General features: G+C 41.3%; 1 protein-coding gene across 4 annotated transcripts in view; it reads left to right on the forward strand.

Moving 5' to 3' along the window:
• The window catches only part of LOC148141745 (gasdermin-A3-like), a 30,979-nt gene extending 14,883 nt beyond the window's left edge, over window positions 1-16,096 (forward strand). For 2 of the 4 annotated variants that reach the window (XM_087977778.1, XM_087977781.1), the window contains exons 6-10: window positions 200-235; window positions 3,362-3,498; window positions 4,474-4,672; window positions 6,317-6,390; window positions 11,732-16,096. In XM_087977778.1, the coding sequence (XP_087833904.1) occupies window positions 200-235; window positions 3,362-3,498; window positions 4,474-4,672; window positions 6,317-6,390; window positions 11,732-12,001 (716 nt within the window). In that variant the 3' untranslated portion in view covers window positions 12,002-16,096. The remainder of the gene's footprint in view (window positions 1-199; window positions 236-3,361; window positions 3,499-4,473; window positions 4,673-6,316; window positions 6,391-11,731) is intronic. The other 2 variants (XM_087977779.1, XM_087977780.1) reach the window with 2 other exon arrangements.
• Window positions 16,097-26,658: the final 10,562 nt, after the last annotated feature.

Below are 26,658 nucleotides of genomic sequence, written 5' to 3' on the forward strand. Positions count from 1 at the left end.
AATAACTGCTAGGCTTACCAATAATAATGCTAAACAGCCTGAGAATTACTTTTCAAAAAAAATCAAGAAAAGATGGAGAACTAAAAAAGACAGAATAATTGGCAATGATGCCCATGTTCTGCCAATCCTTCTGTAGATGATTAGTTACCCAAGTAACAAGTTTTTAAAATTTGAAACTTCTATTTCTTTGTTCTTTCAGATGTATTTTGGGATGAGTTGCAGTTTTCCAGTTGTGGTAAATTTATTTTCTATTTCTTAATGCTCCAGTTTTGTTATTGTAAATATGTCACATATCCAAACAATATCTTGATCTCAAGGAAGTGTTTGATAACAAATGAAAAAGATAATGGCCAGTGAAGCTAATGTAGTATCGACTGACTTCTCTGAACTTGCAGCGCAAGAACATCTTCATATTCACTTTATCAGAACGTGGCATTTTCAATCAAAAATATTAGCAATGTTATATAACTGGTTCGCAATGTGGTTCAATGCCAGAGGTATTTATTTCAACGCAAGAGTCCAAACAAGTAAGGGCATGGTTGGGAACATGGGATGGGCATATCATAGCAATTACAGAGGCATGGCTCAGGGATGAATAGGGGACAGATGCTTGAGGAAGGATAGAAAAGGGGACAAGGGAGGAGGGGGAATTTGATTAGGGATAACATTATGGTTGCACTTAGGGAGGATATTCCTGGAAATATATCCAGGGATGTATTTGGATGGGACTGAGAAATAAGAAAGGGATGATCACTTTCTTGGGATTGTACAATACACCACTCCAGTAGCCAGCAGGAAATTGAGAAACAAATTTGTAAGGAGATCTCAGTTATCTGTAAGAATAATAGGGTGGTTATGATAGGGAATTTTAAGTTTCCAAACAAAGACTGGGACTGCCATAGTGTTAAGATAAGCACAAACTTTCAAAAGTTGTTGGGGGCATGGATGTTCGCAGGTAAATGGATAGCTGTAAAATGGAAAGCCTTCAGGAATGAGATAACAAGAGTCCAGAGAGAATATGTTCCTGTTAGGATGAAAGGCATAGGGAATGCTGGATGCCTAGACAAATTGAGAGTTTGGTTAATGTTAAGAAGGAGATATATGTTAGCTATAGATAGCAGAGATCGAGTGAATCCCTTGAAGAGTATAAAGGCAGAAGGAGTTAAGCAGGAAATCAGGAGGGCAAAAAGTGGACATGAGATAGCTTTAGCAATTAGGGTTAAGGAGATTCTACAAATACATTAAGGATTAAAGGGTAAGTAGGGAGAGAATAGGGCCCCTTAAAGATCAATAAGGCCCCCTATATGTGGTAACTGAGGATTTGCATCAGTGTTCACTGTGGAGAAGGATATGAACGATAGAGAATGTAGAGAAATAAATAGTGACATCTTTAAACATATCCATTTTACAGAGGAAGAGGTACTGGACATCCCAAAATGCACAAAGACAGATAAATCCCCAGGACCTGATCAGATGTAATCTGGAACTCTGTGGGAAGCTAGGGAAGTGATTGCTGGGCCCCTTGCTGAGATATTTGTATCGTCAATACCCACAGGTGAGGTTCTGGAAGGTTGGAGCTTGGCTAACATGGTGCCACTTTTTAAGAGCGGTGGTAAGGAAAAGCCAGGGAACTATAGACCAGTGAGTCTGATATCAGTGGTGGGCAAATTGTTGGAGGGAATCCTGAGGGACAGGATTCACATGTATTTGGAAAATCAAGGACTGATTAGAGATAGTCAGCATGGCTTTGTGCATGGAAAATCATGTCTAACTAACTTGATTGAGTTTTTTGAAGAGGTAACACAGAGGATTGATGAGGTCAGAGCAGTGGATGTGATCGATATGAACTTCAGTAAGACATTTGACAAGGTTCTTCATGGTAAACCTGGTTAGCGAGGTAAGATCTCATGAAATAGAGGGAGTACTAGCTATTTGGATACATAACTGGCTGGAAGGTAGAAGACTGAGGGTGGTGGTGGAGGGTTGCTTTTCAGACTAGAGGCCTGTGACCAGTGGTGTGTCACACAGATTGGTGCTGGGTCCACTGCTTTTTGTTATTTATATAAATGATTTGGATGTGAACATAGGAGGTGTGGTGAGTACGTTTTCAGATAAATTGGAGGTGTAATGGATAGCGAAGAAGGTTACCTCCATATACAATGGGATCTTGATCAGATGGGCTAGTGGGCCAAAGGTTGGCAGATCGAGTTTAATTTAGATAAATGTGAGGTGCTGCATTTTGGAAAGGCAAATCAGGGCAGGACTTATACACTTAATGGTAAGGTCCTGGGGAGTGTTGTTGAACAAGGAAACCTTGGAGTGCAGTTTCGTAGTTCCTTGAAAGAGTACTTTCAGATAGATAGGATAGTGAAGAAGGCGTTTGGTATGCTTGCCTTTATTAGTCAATGCATTGAGAACAGGAGTTGGAGGTCATGCTGCACCTGTACAGGACATTGGTTTGGCCACTATTTGAATATAGTGTGCAATTCTGGTCTCCCTGCTATAGGAAGGATACTATGAAACTTTAAAGCATTCAGAAAAGATTTACAAGGATGTTGCCAGGGTTTAAAGTGTTTAAAGTGAGGCACAGGTTTAAAGTGAGAGGGGGAAAAAATTAAAAGAGACCTAAGGGCATCTATTTCACACAGAGGATGGAACATAACTAGAAACAGCTGCCAGAGGGAGTGGTGGAAGCTGGTACAATTACAACATTTAAAAAACATCTGGATGGGTATATGAATAGGAAGGGTTTAGAGGAGTATGGACAAAATGCTGGCAATTTTTTGATTCATTTATAAATTTAAGATATCTGGACAGCATGGACAAGTCGGACCGAAGGGTCTGTTTCTGTGCGTCTATGACTCCGTAACCCTATAATGCAACAGAAATGCTATGTCCAAAGCACACTGGGATGGAATTGCAATTGCTTCCATGGAGTCACACTGGAAGTTCAAGAGATTCCCCCTCTCCCACCAAGTAGATTCTTGTTTGTTGATCACATTTCAAGGATCACACTTCCAAACAATTCTCAGAAAGTTGCTCTGAAATCAACATGATCCAATGTAATGTGAACACTTTCATTCAGATGAATGATATGGGTAACCATTCTATATTTTAGATGAATCAGAATCAAGGAAACACCCATCCAGGAGCAAAGCATTACCCATTATGTCATGTCTTTGCTCTTTCAATCATGTTATTTGTTATTAAAAATCTCAGTCCATTATTTATACTAACTGTTCAACCAAAAATCGCCTTTTCCCTTTGGGTAAAAAGGACAGGATCTCACTGGATTCTTATTCATAATTTCATTAACAATTTGTCTTTTGAAATATAAACCGTAATTTCTTTTCCCTTTTAGCAGCCTCGTGTTACCGGAAACTCGAGATTCCCCTCACAGAACTGACCAAACTTTCGAAGGACGTGAGCCAACTATTCCTCAACACATTCCTTCAGATTCTTGGTAACAACGATAACCTTCCTGTTCTTGAGTCAATGGTTCGTACTTCTCAATTGTAAATTTACTGACGGTGCTGGCAAACCACATTTCTGTGGGTTATCACTTCCCTTCTTTAGGTTGATCATGACAAGAGATTCGTTGCGGTAAATTGTGATCACCCAGTTTAGACAATTACACTCCATTTATTCAAAACCTATACCATTCACTCCTCATACCCAATTCTGGCCAAGACCTGAATTCTACTCCCATTCCTGTCAACATCCTAAACTACTCGTGGTCACTAAGCTGAGAAAGCTCTGGATTGTGTTTAAAAAGCCATTAGGTTCCTTCACCGAAATAGTAATTGGCTTTCGTGATCATCCCTGTCTCCCATTTGACCCATTTAATTCCTTACAGTGTGATTTTGAAACAAAGCAGATGACAGTAATTTATTTCTGGGCTTTTCTTCTTGTGAGTTCAGATGCAATACCAAAGGATCTCAGTTTCTGTCTGTGCCAGTGTTGATGAGCTGTGTAACTGCTAGTTACAGGTTCACTACTGTGTAAATTTAATACCTAATAGAGTAATGCTTCCTCCATTCTGTCTTTAGTTTTGTGTTTCAACCACAGTTTTGGAAGATTCTCCTATTGTCCCTACAAGATTTTCCATTCTCATCTATCACTCGGAACATTCTCAGGGCTCATTGCCTGAGATTAATGACAAATTCTGATCAATTCCAGCATGTGGGATTTTTGTCAGTTGCCACTGTCAAATTAATTTTACACAGATACCTTTAACATTCTGACAAAGGAGGTCATTGTTCATTAGGGATGACAGCAGTAGGACTAAATCACAATAGTTAGCAAAACTGGGGAAGTTTGATTCTGCATCAGTCAATACAGTATCTCATTAGAGAATGCAGGATGCCAGCATTTCAAGTCTGAATTTGGAAAGCATGCCAATTCCTGACATACTGTCCCTTGTCACTGTGTACTATTTCTGATGTTACCTCGTCCATGTCTCAACATTTTCAGCTTGACCAGATATGTGAAGGTTTCCAGCCCGACCTCCAAGTCCTGGAGCTGATGGAAGACGAGAATAGAGCCTGTGTGGAGAAACTGTTGGATCTGTTGGGAATTCGGAAGGTTGATCCACCGGGACAGCCCCTCACCTTGACACCCCATCAGAATGAAGTCATAAAGATTGTAAACATTTTCATCCAGTCACTCAATGGTATATTACTTTGACACATACTGCCTTATCTATTCAGCTGTCTAGGTCCTCTGGCATTCCCTCTCTAAACCTCTCCTCCTCCCTCTCTTTCTTTTAGACTTTGCGAGGAACTACCACTTTGACTAACTTTGGATGATCTCTCCTTCTTCTAATATGCATTACATAAATGCACATTGTATTCATTACTCCTAAATAGCTGATAGTAACCATTTCATCTCTGGGCCATTCACCATTGTGATTGGAAACATATTACTCATTCCTTCACTGTCGCTGGGTCAAAATCATGGAGTTCCCTCCCTAAGGGCATTGTGGGTCAACCTATAGCATATGGACTGCAGCAAGTCAAGAAGGCAGCTCACCACCACCTTTTGAAGGGCTGATAAGGATGGACAATAAATTCTGGCTCAGCCAGAAACAGCCAGGTTTCATGAATGACTAAAAGAAAAATTATTAGATCCAGTTGAGGGATTGTTAATGCTGCTGGATAATACTGCAATCTGTGCCATAATCTAACATTTCAAGCTAACCAGCATATATCATGAGTATTTAAATGGAGACTTGTAATTAAGTTCTCTTATTGAAAGTTGAGAGGGATAGTGTTTGAATTTAACGTCAAACGTTGACCATGTTGGTAATTCAGGGGAAGTAGAAGCATACAGGACAGACTGCAGAATCCTGGTGTGAACATCAGTATGTTGATTTCTGTTTAAGAATCTATTCTCACTGGCCTAGTTGTTACTATTGAATGAATGATGCCATTATAACCTGGTTACAGCATTAAATATCTATGGACTCTCATTGTGCATTAATACTTTGCTTTGGCATGAAAGCATTGCTAGTTTGTACTGACAATCTCAGACTGTCCAGTTTGACCTGTCTCTGGAGTGAACTGAGACAAGATGTGATGCAGGACAATGACTAACAATGACCAGTTTGAAATGTCATGGAGCCTAAATCCAGGACATATCAAATCTGGTTTAACTTTAAGATTCCTAATAAACAGGAATTGAAGTAGGCTGTTCGGCCCCTCCACCCTGTCCCACCATTCATTAGGATCATGGCTAAATTCTTCACATTCTCTTTCTTACTCTTTCCCCATAATCCTTGATTCCCCTCCTGATCAGGAATAGAAAATGGTTTAGAATATGCTGAGCACTTCTTTAAATTTTTTCTAATTATCTGGCCCCATTTTAAATAAGCAGAGAGCAGTAATCTTACCCCAACTTGATCCCTAAACTTTTAAATGTTTAATCATAGAAACAGAAAGAGAGACACATACATATATCCACATTTATGTGAAATTCTTCCTGAAATAGGACATTTTGCCAATTATACAGGAGCCTAGCAAGGATATCAGTTAGCTAGCACACACAAAATGCAGCGACTACTGTCAAACTGACCTTGAATGATACACAAACTCCCCCTCAGCTCTATGAAAACAAATAGGATTAAAACAGCACAAACTAACTGCAACTTAACCTCAAGTAAAACTCTTCTGCCTTTTCTACGGCTTGTGCTAATTTGCTGTTCATCCATCAATTCTCTGAAGTGCTTTTGATCAATTTACTTTATTAAAGATCTTCAATGTGCAATGCAATGGATCCATCATGGTAAGGTGCTCTGAATTATTCTGTTTCCTTTCAGAACTGAATCCTGACACTTTACCCCTACTGGCTACTTGTGTTGAGATGAAGATTACATCAAGACAACTAAAGCTGGTAAGAAATACACTTTATTGTTTTGTCATCTCAGGTGAATTTGCGAGGAGGGAACAGAGAAACACAGACAAATTTAATTTCTGTTGGGTTTGCCAGAGTCAGAAAGGTTTTGGGCACCCAAATATCAGGGATGGGGTTAATTACAAGGTCAAAAAGGAGTTTAGCAAAAAAGACAGTTGCGGAACAAAGACAGATATTTAAGTTAAAAAAATCACACAGTACCAGGTTATAGTCCAACAGGTTTATTTTAAAGTACTAACTTTGGGAGTGCTGCTCATTCATCAGGTAGCTGTGGAGCAGGATCATCAGGCACAGAATTTAGAGCAAAAGATCACAGATATTTAAGAAAATTGTTTGTGACTCAGAGCCAAGAGATACCTTTGATATATGTGAAAGAGGGATTTTGGAAGGGGAAATCAACCATGGTTAGCCTCGAAGGTTAAGGATAACATCAAACTGAAAGAAAATGCTTATCGCCTGATGAACATTAGTGGAAAACTAAACAATTGGGAAACTTCAAAGCCAACAGAATATGACCAAACAAAAATTAAAGGAGAAAAATAAAGTATGAGGGCAAACTAACAAGTAATAGAGAATCAGACAGTAAGAGCTTCTTGAAATCTAAAAAAAAGGAAAAGTGGAGTCAGAGTGAACATAGGCCCCTTAGAGAACGAATGGGAAAATAATAATGAGGAGGTAAGAAATGGCAGAGGAGTTGATAACTACTCTATGTCAGTCTACATGGTAGACAACCTTAATAGCATTCCAAAGATAATAAATAATCAAAACTCCAAGGTGGATGGAAATAAACAATAATGAGAGAAACTATTGGGAATAAACACCATTTTGTCCCCTCAACTTGATTGGACTCATTCTAGGCTTTTAAAGGAAATAACTGCATAGATAGTGGATGCACTGGTTGTAAGCTTCCAAGAATCCTTCAGTTCAGGAAAATTCCCAGATGATTGGAAAACTGGCAACGTAACACTTCCTAAAAAAAGGGAGACAAAAAGCAGGTAACTAAAAGTGAGGAAATTCAACATCTGTCATTAGGAAATATTAGAGTACATTACAAAGAATGTAGTAAATGTGTTAGAGTCACTATGGATTCATGAAGGGCAAATTATGCCCGAAGGTCATAAGAAGAGATAACAGCAGGGTAGATAAAAGGAAACCAGTAGGTATAATATACTTGAAATTCCATAAGGTGTTCAATAAGGTACCAGTCATAAAGCTATTTAATAAGATAAGAGCCCATGGTGTTAGGAGTAGTATATTAGCATGGCTAGAGAATTTGCTAACCAGTAGAAGACAGAGAGTTGGAGTAAAGGAAGCATTTTCAGGATAGCAATCTGTAACTAGTGGAGTGTCACTGGGACCCAGCGGTGGACCACAATTATTTACAATATATATTAATGACTTGGATGAGAAAAGTGAATATACTATAACCAAGATTGAAGTTGAGTCAAAAGTAGGTGGTAAGGCAAGTTGTGAGGATGGCACAGGAGTCTACAGAGGGATAGAGACAGATTGTGAGTGCGAAAGGACTTGTCACAGAAATATTCACCATGCTGTGCTATCCATTCCTTGTCCTTAGAGTCATACAGACCTTTGGTCCAACCTGTCCATGCTGACCAGATAGCCTAAAGTAATCTTGCCCCAATTACCAGCAATTAGCCCATGTCCCTCTCAACCCTTCCTATTCATTTACCTATCCAGATACCTTTCCAAATCTGTTATGTAGATGACAGAAAAACTGTGGACCCAGCTCCAATCTCCATAATACACTGCTGGTCACAGACCTCTAGTCCAAAAGGAAACGTTCACCATCACCCTCTGGCTTCTACCATCAGGCCAATTTTAAATCCAAATGGATAGTTTCATAGTAATAGAAGCAGGATTAGGCCATTTGGCCCGTTGAGCCTGCTCCACTATTCATTAAGATTATGGCTGATCTATCCATCATCTCAGCTCCTCCTACTTGCATTATCCCCATAACTCTTTATTCCCCTACCATGCAAAAATCCATCCAACTGTGTCTTGAATATATTTAATGAAGCTGCCTCTACTGCTTCCTTGGGCAGAGAATTCCATAGATTCACTACTTTCTGGGAAAAGCTGTTCCTCCTCAACTCTGTTCTAAATTTGCTCGCCCTAATCTTGAGGCAATATCCCCTAGCCCAAGTCTCACCCACCAACAATAACAACTTGCCTGCCTCTACCTTATCTATCCCTTTCATAATTTTATATGTTTCTATAAGATCCCCTCTCATTCTTTTAATTTCTGGTGAGTACAGTCTCTGTATTCCATGTGATCAGACCTTGCTAATCAGTCTACCATGTGGAACTTTGCCAAACGCCGTACTGCAATTCATATAGTCAACGTCCACAATTCTGCCTTCATGAATCCTCTTCGTCATTTCTTCAAAAAATTCAAACTAGTAAGACACGACTTCCCACGCACAAAGCCATGTTGACTATCCCTAATCAGTCCTTGTCCTTCCATGTACATGTAAATCCTGCACCTCAGAATCCCCTCTAACAACTTGCCCACCACTGATGTCAGGCTCACTGCTCTATAGATCCCTGGATTTTCCTTACCACCTTTCTTAAATAGTGCACCACATTAGCCAACCTCCCGTTTTTGGGTACCCCACCTATGGCTATTGATGATACGATTATTTCAGCAAGTGGCCCTGCAACCACTTCCTTAGCTTTCTACGAAGTTTGAGGGTATACCTGATCAGGTGCTGGAGATTCATCCACCTTTATGCATTTTAAGGATTCCTCTGTAATATGGGCACTTTTCAAGACATCATTATTTATTTCCCCATGTTCTCTATCTTCCATATCCCTCTCCACAGTAAACACTGAGGCACAATGGTTGTTTAGTATTTCCTCCGTCTCCTGCGGTTCCACACATAACTGGCCTTGCTAATCTTTAAGAGGCCCTAATCTCTCCCCAGTTACTGTTTTGTCCTTAATGTATTTGTAGAATGCCTTTGGATTCTCCTTTACCCTATTTTCCAAAGCTACCTCATGTCTCCTTTTTGCCCTCCTGATTTCCCTCTTAAGTATACTCCTACTGCCCTTATATTCCTCGAAGGATTCATTCAATCCCTGCTGTCTATACCTGACATACGCTTCCTTCTTTTTCTTGACCAGAACCTCAACTTGTCATTTCATCCGGCATTCCTACCAGCCTCGCGCTTCACCCTAACAGGAACACACTATCTCTGGATTTTCATCTTTGAAGGCTTCCTACTTTCAAGCCATCACATTACCTGCAAATATCCACCCCAATCAACTTTTGGAAGTTAAATAGAATAAATTGGCACCCCTACAGTGTGGGAACAGGCCAATTGGCCCAACAAGTCCACACAAAGTCTCTGAAGAGCATCCCACCCAGACTCATCCCCTCACCCAATCCATGTGACCCCTGTTTTTCCAATGGCTCATTTACATAACCCAACTTTGGAATGTAGGAGTAAACCAGAACATCCAGAGAATGTGGGCTGAAAATGTGTTGCTGGAAAAGCGCAGCAGGTCAGGCAGCATCCAGGGAACAGGAGAATCGACGTTTCGGGCATAAGCCCTTCTTCAGGGATGAGGAAAGTTTGTCTAGCAGGCTAAGATAGAAGGTAGGGAGGAGGGACTTGGGGGAGGGGCGTCGGAAATGTGATAGGTGGAAAGAGGTCAAGGTGAGGGTGATAGGTCAGACTGGGGTGGGGGCAGAGAGGTCAGGAAGAAGATTGCAGGTTAGGAAGGCGGTGCTGAATTCGATGGATTTGACTGAGACAAGGTGGGGGGAGGGGAAATGAGGAAACTGGTGAAATCCGAGTTCATCCCTTGTGGTTGGAGGGTTCCTAGGCGGAAGATGAGGCGCTCTTCCTCCAACCGTAGTGTTGTTGTGGTCTGGCGATGGAGGAGTCCAAAGACCTGCATATCCTTGGTGGAGTGGGAGGGGGAGTTGAAGTGTTGAACCACAGGGTGGTTGGGTTGGTTGGTCCGGGTGTCCCAGAGGTGTTCTCTGAAACGCTCCACAAGTAGGCGGCCTGTTTCCCCAATATAGAGGAGGCCACATCGGGTGCAGAGGATGCAATAGATGATGTGTGTGGAGGTGCAGGTGAATCTGTGGCGGATATGGAAGTTTCCTTTGGGGCCTTGGAGGGAGGTGAGGGAGGATGTGTGGGCGCAAGTCTTGCACCTCCTGTGGTTGCAGGGGAAGGTGCCTGGAGTGTATGTTGGGTTGGTGGGGGGTGTGGATCTGACGAGGGAGTCACGGAGGGAGTGGTCTTTACGGAATGCTGATAGGGGAGGGGAGGAAAATATATCCTTGGTGGTGGGGTCCGTTTGGTGGTGGTGGAAATAACGGCGGATGATGCGCTGTACATGGAGATTGGTGGGGTGGTAGGTGAGGACCAGTGGGGTTCTGTCCTGGTGGCGGTTGGAGGGGCGGGGCTCAAGGGCGGAGGAGCGGGAAGTGGAAGAGATGCGGTGGAGGGCATCGTCGACCACGTCGGGGGGGAAATTGCGGTCCTTGAAGAAGGAGGCCATCTGGGTTGTACGTTTTTGGAACTGGTCCTCTTGGGAGCAGATGCGGCGGAGACGAAGGAATTGGGAGAATGGGATGGCGTTTTTACAGGGGGCAGGGTGGGAGGAGTTGTAGTCCAGGTAGCTGTGGGAGTCGGTTGGTTTGTAGTAGATGTCCGTGTTGATTCGGTCTCCTGAGATAGAAATAGAAAGGTCGAGGAAGGGGAGGGAGGTGCAAACTCTACATAGACAGTCACCCAAGTGTGGAATTGAACCCTAGTCCCTAGCACTGTGAGGCAGCAGTGCTAACCTCTGAGTCATTGTGATGTCCCAAGTATTGTCAAAACTGGCCTTACTCCAATTCAGAACACTGAATTTTAGATCAGATCTAAACTTTTCCATAGCTATTTAAAAACTAATAGAGCTATGTTCACTGGCCCCAAAGTGCTTCCCCACAGACACCTCAGTTACTTGCCCTGACTTATTTCCCAAGAGTAGGTTAAGATTTGCACCTTCTCTGGTAGGTGTATCCGCATACTGAATATGAAAATTTTCTTGTACATACTTAACAAATTCCTCTCCATCTGATCCCTTAACACTATGGCAATCCTACTCTATATTTGGAAAGTTAAAATCCCCTACCATAACCACACTGTTATTCTTACAGATAAGTAATTGCTCTGCACTTAATGCAGTGTACGACTGATTTGATCAGTACAAAATACTGTGACTTTTTTTCACAGTTTGAAGACAGAATAAAAGAAGACAGAAGACTAACTAAAATATTTTGTGTTAATTTGTTTTTCAGTTGGAAAAGATTGAAGAAAGATTTTTCATTTGTTTCGCACTTGAAATGCAAATTGATCCAGCTGAGGAGACTCTCGAGGTCCTGGCCCTTCAGTTCACAGAGAGCGAGTTTGAAATAACTCAGGGGATCCTGGAAGAATTCGGATTTCACCTAAAGAGAGAAAACGCTTCAATCTCATGTGAAATGCATCACACAAATGAAGATATGTTCTGTTCCATCTTTGCTGCTCTGAGTGTTCTCAAAGCTTTAGATGACCAAGTAAACAAGTAATGATTTACATCGGTCAGCCATATTCCTTGAAGATTTACCCCTTCTCCTGCCAGTTAGCTCTCTGCTAACCCAAGGCTGCATCCTGTTTCTATCCTTGAATAAAGACAAAATACTGCACGTGCTGAAATCAAAACCCAACACATCATCAGTTGAGAGAGAAACAGAGTTAACGTTTCAAGTCCAGTGTGGCTCTTCTCCAGAACATTCTCTTTTTTGTCTCTTTGGGAATTTGAAACATCATTATTGGTTGCAAAAGAAGCTTTTCATGTATTGCACTTGCTTATATTAGTGAAGAACTGTAAAGTACGTATTTCAGTCAGCACTCTGCGAGGGAAGCTGGATATGGTGCTGCATCTTGTTGTACCACCTGAAATCTGTTTTAATAAAGTCTGGTGGAAAATAAATAATTTGTATTTACATTGTGCCTTTGACAACATTCAGACATTTCAAAGATCTGTGCAACTAATTAAATACTTGTGCATTGTCATCACCACTGTAATGTGGAGACATGGCTTCTCAGACATCCAACTCGCACAAACAGTACATGATAATGACCAGACGGTGTGTCTTCTCATTGAGGAATAAATATTAGCCAATATTTGCTTCATGGCCTAATGGGAAGGTGTGCATAGCAACAAGAACTTGCCTTTATAACAACAACATTGCATTCCAAGGCATTTTGCAAAACTATAATTCAAAGAAACACTAAGATGTATCATGAGGTAGGTTTAAAGAGGACCTTAAACAAGGAGAATTCAAGGCTAATTAAGGAACTGAATACCAGAGACTGTGGCCCAAGAAAACTGTAGATGTAGATAGCAACTATAGGTTGAAGGAAGCAAAGGAGGAACAAGAGCCCAGAGCTGGAGGAGTACAAAGTTCTGAAAGATTTTAAAAGCTGACAGAGATAGCAAAGAATGAGACCAAACAGTGATTTGAACAAAGGATCGAGAACTCTTGAATGGCCTCTGCTAATGTCCTGGCCACCTCGTTGGTTTCCTTGATAAATGGTGTTTAACATGTGCATTCCTTAGCAGCTCAATTCTGTCCTGAATTTGAATTTCTTACTGGAGGCTTTTTAGCTTTCAAGATGACGGCAGAGTAAGAAGTTCCAGTCAGAGCTCCTCTGCCCATCAGTTCCTTTTCTTTCTCCTCTTTATAGTACTTTTTCTTCCCCCCCCCTCCAACTTTTAACCACCCTGACCTGAAGAATTGAGTCGAGGGAAACAAGTCCCGGAGCAGGGAGCAGAGCGAGTGTGGGCCAAGTCCCAGAGCGGGGAGCAGAGCGAGTCCTGGACAGAGGCCAGACCTTGGAGGCAGTGTGCCCTCATGTGAAAGCCAGTGAGTACTGACTCATGTTGGAAAGGACTAGGACTTAAGTACTTTGTAGTGAATTTTTATTATCATTATGAATTTTTAAACTCTATTCCCATGCTAACCAATTTTTTAAACTCTATAACAATGCTTAAAGTAAGTCTACCTAGGTATAGTATCAAGGTAAAGTATCTGCACCTGGATACTCTGTAGCTCCCCTGGCCCTAAGAGGCGACATTACACACTTTTCAATGCACTCAAACGAATGCCTGTGACAATAAAGGCTATTCTATTCTAATCTATTCTATTCTAAAGTGTCTGTAAAGTTCTTTGCTCATTTTATTTATGATTTTTGATGATTTAAGTCTGAACTTTGCTTTTCAATTTGTTAAATTTCATCCTTTCATGCATACTTTGTTATTCTGTTTTGTCAGCATCTTTGTCATTGACAGTTTGACTTCTTGTAGTATTTGCTTTACCTTATTCAAGGTATTTCATTAGTATCATTCGTAAATAGTTTGCTCTTTTTTAAAGCAGAATATTTTATGCTGAACTTTACCTTTGCAAATAACTCATACTGCTGTCCAATCTTTTTATCAATTTCTTCTTCCTAATCTATCTGCCTTTCTTAGTTTGATGTTCAGCTCCTGAATTTTTTTTTTCCCAGCCCCATTACATTTGGAATTTGTCTCACTTATACCCTTAACAAAGTTTCACATAAAATTTGTAATCTTATCACTTCTAATTCCTCATACTTACTTTAATTACCTGCCCTGGAAATTATTTTTCCTCTGCGTTTACCATGGAAAAAGACATGAAGACTTCGGAACTCGGTGAATTTAGTGGTGACAACTTGGGGACAGTCAATATCTCAGTAGAAGTGGTGTTGAATGTATTAAAATGTATGAAGGTGGATAAATCTCAAGGTCCTGACCAGATATATCCAAGAACCCTGCAAGAGGCGAGAGAAGAAATTGCAGGGGTCCTGGCAGATATGTTTGCATAAACATTAGACAGGGATGAGGTCCTAGAAGACTAGAGGGTAGTAAATGTTGTGCCATTATTCAAGAAAGGCTGCAAAGAAAAACCTGGGAACTATAGACCAGTAAACCTAACATTTGTGGTTGGTAAGTTACTTGAGAAGATTCTGAGGAATAAGATATACATGTATTTGGAAAGACAGGGTTTGATTAGGAGTAGTCAGCATGACTTTGTGCATGGGAGATCATGTTTCACAAATTTGTTAGAATTCAATGATGAAGTGACCGGAAAGGTTGATGAGAGCAGGGTGGTGGATGTAGTCTATATTGATTTAAGTAAAACCTTTTTGTAAGGTTCCAAATGGTAGGCTGCTTTAGAAGGTTCGATCGCATGGAATTCAGGGGGAGCTGACAAATTGGATACACAATTGGCTTGATGGTAGAAAGCAGAGGGTAATAGTGGAAGAATGCTTGTCAGACTGAAGGCCTGTGATTAGTGGTGTATCTCAGGAGTTGGCACTGGGCCCTTTGCTGTTTGTTATCTATATTAATGATTTGGATTGGAATGTACAAGGCATGATTAGTATTATGCACATGACACTAAAATAGACAGTATCATGGACAGTGAGGAAGGTTATCAGAAATTGCAGCAGGACCTTGATCAGCTGGGGAAGTTGGCTGAGAAATGGCAAATGGAGTTTAATATAGATAAGTGTGAGGTCTTGTATTTTGGAAAGTAGGAGGAGTTTTAGGTGAATGGTAGTGCCTTAAGGACTGTAATGGAACAGAGTGACCTTGGAGTTCAGGTGCACAGTTCTCTGAAAGTGGAGTCCCAGGTAGATAGGACAGAAAGCTTTTAGCACAGTAGCCTTCATCAGTCAGGGCATTGAGTGTAGAACTTGGGAAGTTATGTTGCTGTTGTATAGGACATTGGTGAGGCCACGCTTGGATGTTGATATATATAAGTTTCTAGTTAAGAAATTAATTCTGTATCCACAACAAGAACAATATTTCATTACCAGTTCTCGCTACTTTATTTTGGCAAGTTGAAATCTCTCATGATTATTGTTCTGTATGTTTTCTTAAGTTAATAGATTTGGATGCATATTTTTACTCCAATTCCCTGAGTAGTCTGGCAAATGAACATATTAGCATTAGGATCTCTTCTTGTCCTTTAGCTTAATCCATGGATTCTCTTTCTAGATTAGTGTTAGCTATCTCATTTTATTAATAGTATTGCACTGTCTCTAACAGTACTGCAAACACACCACCTTCCTTCTTCCCTATCTCTTTAAGTGTTTAATTGTCATTGCTATTGTTTCATTTTTCTATTACCAATATTATTTCTGATTACTTCTCTCTTATGGTTTGCTTCATGATGTCATCTTAGAAGCAATGGCCATTTCCATCCAAACATCCAAATATACAGTACTTTAACATTTCCAGGTATAAACAGTTGTGTCAGGGGTTCTGTTCACTTTAGGAGCTGTCTCTGATCTATCTGAGTTACTGTCATCTACTCTGCAAGTGTAAATAAAGGATAACTTGGTGACGGGATAACGACCTTCGTGAAGTTATTTCAACTGGGACAGGTTTTTACTTAAAGTTTATCAATTATTTTCTGAAACAGCTATTTCACACAGTCGGAGTTTTTAAACAAAGCTGCAGAGCAATTTTGGAAGCATTTTAACCACAAAAGTTGCACTGGTTCAAGAAAGCCCAAAAGCAACCTGTTAAGTACAATCTGATATGTATAATGAATGGGAGCCTTAATATTAAAATGCCTTCGCATCATTGTTTATTTCAGCTTTGTCTATCTGACTATCCACTGTACAATGGCAAGGCAATAATGGTGGGTGGGTGGTGGAACGAGATTGTGGGGTGTTGGATGATGGTGGTGAGGTGAGGGGAGGGTTGGAGTGGAATGTGTGGGGAATGGGGATAGGGGGAACATGGATGGGGTGGGGGTGGAGGGACAGGATGAGGTGGTGGGTGGGAATGATCAACATGATTAATGGATGATCAAGGAACCATTGCTCATTCTTGTTGTTTTATATCAGTCCTAATATTGAAAGCCAATTCCTATTTAGGAATTCCAAACTTTCAGTTTTGCTTCTTCAGGATTTGAGTGGATGAAATGTGAAAATCAATGTCTGCATCTTAGTAAGTCTGCAGTACATTTCTTAATGCATTTTGTCACTAATCTAAATAAAGAACACCACCATCCCATTGTTGTGAAGGTAAAAATCAGGATCAAATTATCTTTAATGTATAACATCAGGAGAATCCAGCTTCACCTGCACAATTTCTCAGATTATTAACAGTAACTCAAATTAATTGAACATTATGATGTTATTATTTGGTCCATCAACTTGCTTTTTTAACATGCATAGTCATCTCTTACAATAAGAATAGTATGTCCCATATTCATTAGCGTGGAATCTCCACTGTCCACAAGCTTTAAGCCCATTTTCTGCTGAAGAGACAAAAGAACTTGAGGTAATCCCAAGGAAATTCCTGCTTATCTACCACACACCAAAGGTCATCCTGCTCTCTGTATCTCTGAATAATCAAACATTGGACTTACCTGAAAAGATCTATCTGGACTACATGGGAAGTTTAACGTTCCTTAGGGTAATTCCCCTGCATCCAAAAAGTATCCAATGGTGTGACCTGACTTATTTACCTGGATATTTACCCAGAAGATATTAAGAGTTTTGGGTAATCAGAGTCAGATATCCTGAAATCTTAGTAAGAATAAATGTTTGCTTATTATCATTTATTTCTGCCCAGAAAGCTGAGATTGACAATTCCCTTCCTGAACTAACCAAGCTGCCTAAAGACAAGTCCCTGCTGTTCCTCAACACTTTCCTTTAGGTTCTTGGCAGCAGTGATAATCTTCCTGATTTTGAGACAATGGTTTGTACTTTCATCTTTGAAATTTAAAAGTAGAGATCTTGCTGGCCAATAACTTTTTTGTGTTAAGTGTTTCTTTTCTTTTGGAAGGATTGATTTCAAAATTGGGAAATAAAAAATAATCCATTGGAATAAAATCTGCTCAACTGTAATCAGGCTGCTGACTTGCTGTCATAAAGCCTGAGATGGACTAAGCCATGATTACACCACAATTCTTGCAAGCTATCTTCCAATGCCACTTTCACACTGTTAAGCAAGACAGATGACAAATCATGTTGTGTGATTCTTACGAACGTAAGTAACAAGGGCAGAATTAAGTATGCCGTCCAAATGATCAAAACTTAGTGGAATGATACAAGGTCATGAAATTCAAAATGAATCACAAAATTGACAACAGTAGAGGAAATGCAATTCAATTGCATATCAAATTTATTTATGAAGATTTATTTATTATCTATTACATATCAAATTATAAATTGGCTTCACCATTAAAAAGTTACATCGTCCCAAAGGACTCCTCTTTTCGACACATAGCTACATTTTATTGCCGTGAAAATATTACTCACTACTTTAAACTGAAGGAGCCAATTGCAAGGTTTCCTTGAGTGAAAGAAGGAGGAACGTCAGAAAGAAAGTACGCTACACAAAGCACACCACATACACATACACAAACACAGGTCATAGAGTCAGACAGCATGGAAACAGATCCTGCATTAATTTTTTAAAAAGGCAAGAGAGTCTCATAAAAAAAGGGTGGCACTGGTTAACACTGCTGCCTCACAGTGCCAGGGACCCGGGTTCAATTCCCACCTCGGGCAACTGTCTGTGTGGAGTTTGTACATTCTCCCCGTGTCCTTCGGGTGCTCCGGTTTCATCCCACAGTCCGAAGATGTGCAGGTTAGGTGGATTGGCCATGCTAAATTACCCATCGTGTTAGGTGGATTAGTCAGAGGTAAATATAGGAGGGTGGGTTTCTCTTCAGAGGGTCAGTGTGGACTTGTTGGGCCAAAGGGCCTGTTTCCACACTGTAGGTAATCAATTCCTCAGATTCTTGATTGAAATGCTTGACCTGTTGATTTAACCTGACCCTATGTTTGTTTAATTGATGATTAATTACCATTAGTAGTGAAGTCTAATGATACTTTTGAATTCTTTATGAAAAGATTTTTGTCCAATTTGCTTTATCACTGGGCATTGTCTTTTGAAATGCTGAGAATAAAAAGCAAGGCTGTAGTGAGAGTCATCAGTTGTGCTGTTTGTTACAACACAGGGTAAACCCCCTCTGCTTAAAGGTATAGTACACCCACATCTTCATAACATGTTACAAATCCTTTACATCTCCTTTACCTTTTGCCAAAAAGTTACAGTTCATTTGTTCGTTCCTGTGTTCTGGATTAATTGTTTAAAGCAAGCTGAATAATGTGAAGGGAAGATTTTCATTCTGTTTTTTGAACACTTAAGAAAGGTGTACATCAAGCTGCAGATACAGATCCAAGTGACTGGTCTCAGTCATTTTGATGACTTGTTAAATTCAGCTCAGACTTTTATTGAATGTCTCATGAAGCATGGCTCAACCAGGTCAGCTGATCACAGTGGCCATCTGATGTCAGTGTTTTACCTTTTATAATAAACATTTCAGTCCACAATAGTTTCCAGTATTAGATGCTGATGATGGATGTCAAACAGTGACAGTCCATTTTTGCCACTGTCATAACAATCCCATTGTTCCATTGGATACAAAAGTCAATCTAATTTTAACTTTCTACTCTTGCACATTCCCCCACATGTTTGAAGTTTGACCAAATGTGCGAAAGTCTCCAACCTGACCTTCAAATACTGGACCTGATGGAAGATAAGGATGCAGCACGTGTGGAGAAGCTGCTGGATCTATTAGGAATTCAGAAGGCTGATCCACCGGGACAGTCCCTCACCTTCACACCTGGTCAGAATGAAGTCATTAAGACTGTAACCATTCTCATCCAATGACTCAACGGTGTGAAATTGTGTATTTTGTGAAACTTACAGTTCATTAATAAGTTAACTTCTACCTTTAGCTGCCTAGGGCTCACCTCTAGATTTTCATTCTTTAAACCCCCCTTCTCTATCACACTCTTGCCTCTTTTAACATATTCCTTAAAATTCCCTTTTTGATCATGATTGATGGTTTGGTGTTAATTTGTTTTTGCTACCGTCCCTATGAAGTGCCACAAATACATGCAGAGGTGAACATGGTATTATCAAACAACTAACATCAACACCAAAGGATCCAGTTGGTTAATTGCTAACATTGTCTGTGTACTGTATTGCTGTGCTCTGTGCTGTAACCCAATATATTTCTGGCTGTAAGCTGACCAGTATGGCTGAAGAGCATTTAAAGAGAGATTCCTTGAAAAGTATCCTTACTGAAAGCTGAGAAGGAGATGCTTTGAATCACAGGGTCTGCAATCAGTCATGTTGAGTTTTCTGAAACAGAGGCACAAGGAACAGACTGGAGATTGGGAGGGTTGAACATTTCCAGTTAAGGACACTCTGTTACTGATCCAATTGCTTCAGTTGTCTTATGGTTGCTCTGGTACTGACTGGAAAAGCTATTTGACCAAAGGAAGGGTGTGACAACAAACTGTTATAAAGTTGAATGCCTGTGGACTATGAGTGACAATTTACAATGCAAGTTTAGCTTTGCTGTGAAGGAATGCACTGACAATATTTGCAGTGACCTGATGCTGGAGTGAGTGCGAATAAAACTCTCTGGAATGAGCAGTAGATCTAATGAGGAAAGATTAAACAGAATAGAATTGTTTCCACTGGCATGTAGAAAACTGATGGGGGACTTGACTGAAACTTGCAATATCATGACTGTCTTGACAAAATCCGCATGGAAAGGTTGATTCCTCTTGCAACTGAGTTCTTTTTACAAGGCACTGTTTAAAATGTGAGTTTGCCCACCTAGAACAGAGATGAGGAAATTGAGGTTCTCTCAGAGGGCTGTGTGACTTTGGAATCCTCAGAAGATGGTAGAGACAGGTTCACTAAATATTTGTGAAGCTGGTTTAGACATTCTTGCCAGACAGTGATATCAAGGATTATTGGGGTGGATTGGAATGTGGAAGGCAAAACACAAACAGAACATTTATTATTAGCATTTATTTATTGGCAGAGCAGGGTAGAGAGGCTGAATGGTTTAATTCTGCTGCTAATTTGTATGTTCATAGGCAAAGAGGAGGATGATTAGCATTGCTCTCTCCAGGTCAATGTCAGATCTGTCCTACAATGTGTTTAGAGTTTGTTGGCATTTCTTGAAATATTTTCAATCTATCTGACCCAAATTTAAACAACTCCACCCAAGTCGGTGCTGTAAATATCTAAAATCTTTCCCGTTGAGTGAGGGCTGTGTACATGTTGATATTCAGATATACAAGGAGTTGTTTCTGGAGCCGGATATTTAGCCTTCCAACAAGGCAAGACCAAGGAATGGTTTTAGTTCACTGGAGCACAAACTGCACCAACACCCCCAGTGTCAGACTAACAACAGAATTTCCTCAGCTGAATGAAATCCAGTTGCATTCAATAATTTTAATTTAAATTTCTCTATCTTCATGACATCATCCTTCACAGTCACACATTCAGACAAGCACAGAAATCAAACTTAAGGAGATGCTACTATATGACCTAAGCATTGTTGTGGTTCTGTTCGCCGAGCTGGAAGTTTTTGTTGCAAACGTTTCGTCCCCTGGCTAGGCGACATCATCAGTGCTCAGGAGCCTCCTGCGAAGCGCTTCTTTGATGTTTCCTCCGGTGTTTATAGTGGTCTGTCCCTGCCGCTTCCGGTTGTCAGTTTCAGCTGTCCGCTGTAGTGGTTGGTATATTGGGTCCAGGTCGATATGTTTGTTGATGGAGTTTGTGGATGAATGCCATGCCTCTAGGAATTCCCTGGCTGTTCTCTGTCTGGCTTGCCCTATGATAGTAGTGTTGTCCCAGTCAAATTCATGTTGCTTGTTGTCTGCGTGTGTGGCTACTAAGGATAGCTGGTCGTGTCGTTTCGTGGCTAGTTGATGTTCATGTATGCGGATTGTTAGCTGTCTTCCTGTTTGTCCTATATAGTGTTTTGTGCAGTCCTTGCATGGTATTTTGTACACTACATTCGTTTTGCTCATGTTGGGTATCGGGTCCTTCATTCTGGTGAGTTGTTGTCTGAGTGTGGCTGTTGGTTTGTGTGCCGTTATGAGTCCTAGGGGTCACAGTAGTCTGGCTGTCAGTTCCGAGATGCTCCTGATGTATGGTAGTGTGGCTAGTCCTTTTGGTTGTGGTATGTCCTCGTTCTGTGGTCTTTCTCTTAGGCATCTGTTGATGAAGTTGCGCGGGTATCCGTTTTTGGCGAGTACCTTGTATAGGTGTTCCTCTTCTTCTTTTTGCACTTCTGGTGTACTGCAGTGTGTTGTGGCCCTTCTGAATAGTGTCCTGATACAGCATCGTTTGTGTGTGTTGGGGTGGTTACTTTCATAGTTTAGGACTTGGTCTGTGTGTGTGGCTTTCCTGTATACCCTTGTAGTGAATTCTCCGTTTGGTGTTCTCTGTACCATCACGTCTAGGAATGGGAGTTGGCTATCCTTTTCTTCTTCTCTCGTGAATCGGATTCCTGTGAGTGTGGCGTTGATGATCTGGTGTGTGTTTTCTATTTCTGTGTTTTTAATGATTACAAACGTGTCATCGACATATCTGACCCAGAGTTTGGGTTGAATTTGTGGTAGGACTGTTTGTTCTAACCTTTGCATAACTGCCTCTGCTATGAGTCCCGAGATTGATGATCCCATGAGTGTTCCTTTGATTTGTTCGTATATCTGGTTGTTGAATGTGAAGTGTGTTGTGAGGCACAAGTCCTACACGAATGCCGAAAGAATCGAATCCTTCCACAATGTGTCAGATACAGACCACCAGTCAACAACCCACAAGCCAGGGAAACAGCCAAGCAGAACGGATTCAGGATGATCCAGGTAATGATCACAGACCCGCACAACCGACTTCACAGATACAGACATGAAATTGCCCGCCAAAAGTCGTTAATTTCAAAAACCACAAATCAGGAATGGACCCGGACCATAGAACAGGCTGTCACCATAGGACAGAACAGGACAACACACCGCAAAAAAACGGCACTAAAAGAAAAAATGGCCAAACTAACACACAACAAAGAGGACACTACAACACACACCTGGGTTAAAAACCTCTTCCACAGACAGCTCACAGACACGGAAAGAACAATACTGGCCAAGGGACTCAACTACAACCGCAGGGACGCCAAGACAGCAGACTTCCTAGCAGCACTAGAATGCACACTCAGGAACAATGGACTGACAGAAGAGACACAACAAACAGTGAGACAAACGGTCGTACCTATGATAATAAGGAAAAGACAAACACATAACCTCAACACCAAGGAGAGGGAAGCACTGAAATCACTAAGAAATGATAAGAACATAATCATACTACCAGCAGATAAAGGCAGAATGACGGTCATCCTAGATAAATCTGATTACATCCAAAAAGCACAACAACTACTTGCAGATTTCAACACCTACCAAATGAAGGAATTTGACCCCACACCACAACTCACCAATAGGATAAATAACACACTAAGGAATCTACAAAAAACGGACAGATAACCAGAGCTGACCTACAAAGAAGGAAACCGGAAAGCAACAACACCCCCAGATTCTATGGATTACCTAAAGTACACAAACCAGACATCACACTCAGACCCATAGTATCACTACCAGGGACACCATCATACAAACTGGCCAAAGAACTACAACAGAAACTGAAACACCTGGTCAGCGGATCCAAACACTCTATACAATCAACACAGGAATTCTTGGACATCATCAGAAATATACACATAGACAAAGAAGAAACCATGATATCATTCGATGTGACGGCACTGTTCACTTCGATTGACAAAACCCTAGTCAGAGAAACAATAGCCAACCTACTGGACATACAGAACAGAAAACAGGACGCTGAACCTATCAACAAAGACGGCATACTTAAACTACTGGACTTGTGCCTCACAACACACTTCACATTCAACAACCAGATATACGAACAAATCAACGGAACACCATGGGATCACCAATCTCGGGACTCCTAGCAGAGGCAGTTATGCAAAGGTTAGAACAAACAGTCCTACCACAAATTCAACCCAAACTCTGGGTCAGATATGTCGATGACACGTTTGTAATCATTAAAAACGCAAAAATAGAAAAAACACACCGGATCATCAATGCCACACTCACAGGAATCCGATTCACGAGAGAAGAAGAAAAGGATAGCCAACTCCCATTCCTAGACGTGATGGTACAGAGAACACCAGACGGATAATTCACTACAAGGGTATACAGGAAAGCCACACATACAGACCAAGTCCTAAACTATGAAAGTAACCACCCCAACACACACAAACGAAGCTGCATCAGGACACTATTCAGAAGGGCCACAACACACTGCAGTACACCAGAAGTGCAAAAAGAAGAAGAGGAACACCTATACAAGGTATTCGCCAAAAACGGATACCTGCGCAACTTCATCAACAGATGCCTAAGAGAAAGACCACAGAACGAGGACATACCACAACCAAAAGGACTAGCCACACTACCATACATCAGGAGCATCTCGGAACTGACAGCCAGACGACTGTGACCCCTAGGACTCATAACGGCACACAAACCAACAGCCACGCTCAGACAACAACTCACCAGAACGAAGGACCCGATACCCAACATGAGCAAAACGAATGTAGTGTACAAAATACCATGCAAGGACTGCACAAAACACTATATAGGACAAACAGGAAGACAGCTAACAATCCGCATACATGAACATCAACTAGCCACGAAACGACACGACCAGCTATCCTTAGTAGCCACACACGCAGACAACAAGCAACATGAATTTGACTGGGACAACACTACTTATCATAGGGCAAGCCAGACAGACAACAGCCAGGGAATTCCTAGAGGCATGGCATTCATCCACAAACTCCATCAACAAACACATCGACCTGGACCCAATATACCAACCACTACAGCGGACAGCTGAAACTGACAACCGGAAGCGGCAGGGACAGACCACTATAAACACCGGAGGAAACATCAAAGAAGCGCTTCGCAGGAGGCTCCTGAGCACTGATGATGTCGCCTAGCCAGGGGACGAAACGTTTGCAACAAAAACTTCCAGCTCGGCGAACAGAACCACAACAACAAGCACCCGAGTTACAAATCTTCGCACAAACTTTGACCTAAGCATTGTGAAAGAGCTAGCTTTCAAAGGTGGGCCTTTAATGAACACTGAGAGGTATGACCATTAAAGGAAGTTACTCTCAAGATTACAGATTGTTTTCTAATGCCTTTTTATCTGCTTTTGTCATTATTTGCTTTATTTTCTTGATGTTTGCCTTTTGATATAAGTTCAACATTCCTTTTAACTCCTTATTCATCCATATATTCCTTTATTGGCTAGTTTGGTTTTGTACCTTTAGCAAAACACAATTCTCCTGAAATCTGCAGATGAACTTTCTAGTTGTTTCCCACTGGTCATGTTTACCTTTGTCAATGTTTTTTTTCCAGATTGTAGACTCATACACTCATACAGCAGGGAAACAGATCCTTCAGTCTAACTCATCCTTGCCAACCAGACATCTCATTCTGACCTAGTCCCATTTACCAACATTTGACCCATATCCCTCTAAACACTTCCTATTCACATCCCCATCCAGATGCCTTTTAAATGTTGTAATTGTATTAGCATCCACCACTCCGTTTTGTAGTTCATTCTACACATGCACCACCCTCTGTGTGAAAAGGTTGTCCTTCAGGTCCATTCCTTTCCCCTCTCACCTTAAACCTATGCCCTCTAGTTTTGGAAACCCCTATCTTGGGGAAAAAACCTTTGGCTATTGACCCTATTTTTCCCAGTTTAATCTTCTTCCCTTGATAATTTGACTTTCCAATCTATTACTTTGCTTTTGAAAATGTTGGAAAAGAGAATGCTCTGAAGTAGAGTCAAACTGGACTTGGAATGTTAACTCGGTTTCTCTCTCAATGGATGATGTGTTGGGTTTTGATTTCAGCATGTGCAGTATTTTGCCTTTATTCAAGGATAGAAACAGGACGCAGCATTGAGTTAGCAGGGAGATGACTGGAAGGGAAGGGATAAATCTTCAAGGAATATGGCTGACTGACGTAAATCATTACATCTTTACTTGGTCATCTAAAGCTTTGAGAGCACTCAGAGCAGCAAAGATGGAACAGAACATATCTTCTTTTTTGTGATTCATTTCACATGAGATTGAAGCGTTTTTCCCTCCCTTCAGGTGAAATCCGAATTCTACCAGGATCCTCTGAGTTATTTCAAACTCGCTCTCTGTGAACTGAAGGGCGAGGTTCTCCAGAATTTCCTCAGCTGGGTTGATTTTCCTTTAAAATGCGGAATATTTGGGGAGATTCGAGATGGCGGCAATCTGAAAAGTCTGCTGTGTTGAGCTCGTTGCCACACCCCAGACAAGGTAGGCTCCTAAGCCACCCTCACCACCCACCACCCCCACCCCAGCTATTCATGAGGAAAACTTTCAGTACAAAGCAGGCAAAGCACCTAGACCCCTTGAAATTAGGATTTGGAGACTCTGGAATCGAAATGAAGATGTCTAAAGGAGAGGGAGCTAGGGGAGTGCAGCAGGGACAGTACTCCCCTGCTGTGTCGGGTGCACCTGTAGCTGCTGCTTCAACTCCTGTGCCGGCGCCTTTAAGCTCGGAGGAGCAGCAGTACCTACTCATGGAGTTTGCAAAACCCTGTGAAAAGAATTGAAACAGCGCTGGAACTGATTTCTGCCATGCTGACAAAGCATGAGCAGGAGATCCAGGTGTTGGATTGCCGCGTGGAAGCGGTTGAGCAAAGGACCACAGCCTCTGAGACTGTGACGGAGAACTCCAAGGAGCGGGTCCAAACCTTGGAAGACCAGCTTCGGACCTTGCAGGAACAGGTCGACGACCTCAAAAATTGAGGTGGGAGGAAAAACTTGCGTGTGGTGGGTCTTCCGGAGTGTGAGGAGGGCGAGAGCCTGGCTGTGTTCTGAGAGGTGGCTCCCAGAGTTGCTGGTGCTGGAGATCAAATCGGACCGGGTGAGTCTGGAACAGGCCCACCGGATTGCGATGCATAGGTTGGGTTGGATCAGCACCCCTGCCCGTCCTACTGTGACTCTAGCACTATAAAGAAGAGCAAATAATAGAAACATCCAGAAAACTGGGAAGAGATCCACAGGCTCTGGTTTATACAGTATCGAGGATAATGTTTTCTCAAGGCTTTTCTGGGGCCATTATTAAGAAAAGGAAGACTTCTGATGATGTTAAGAAAAAATTTAGAGACCTAAATATTCAATATTCTTTGAGTTACCCGGCA

This window comes from Chiloscyllium plagiosum, unplaced genomic scaffold (genome assembly GCF_037043375.1).
Source record: "Chiloscyllium plagiosum isolate Xiang-an unplaced genomic scaffold, Cpla_swu_hap1 HiC_scaffold_32, whole genome shotgun sequence".
NCBI classification, from domain to species: Eukaryota; Metazoa; Chordata; class Chondrichthyes; order Orectolobiformes; family Hemiscylliidae; genus Chiloscyllium; species Chiloscyllium plagiosum.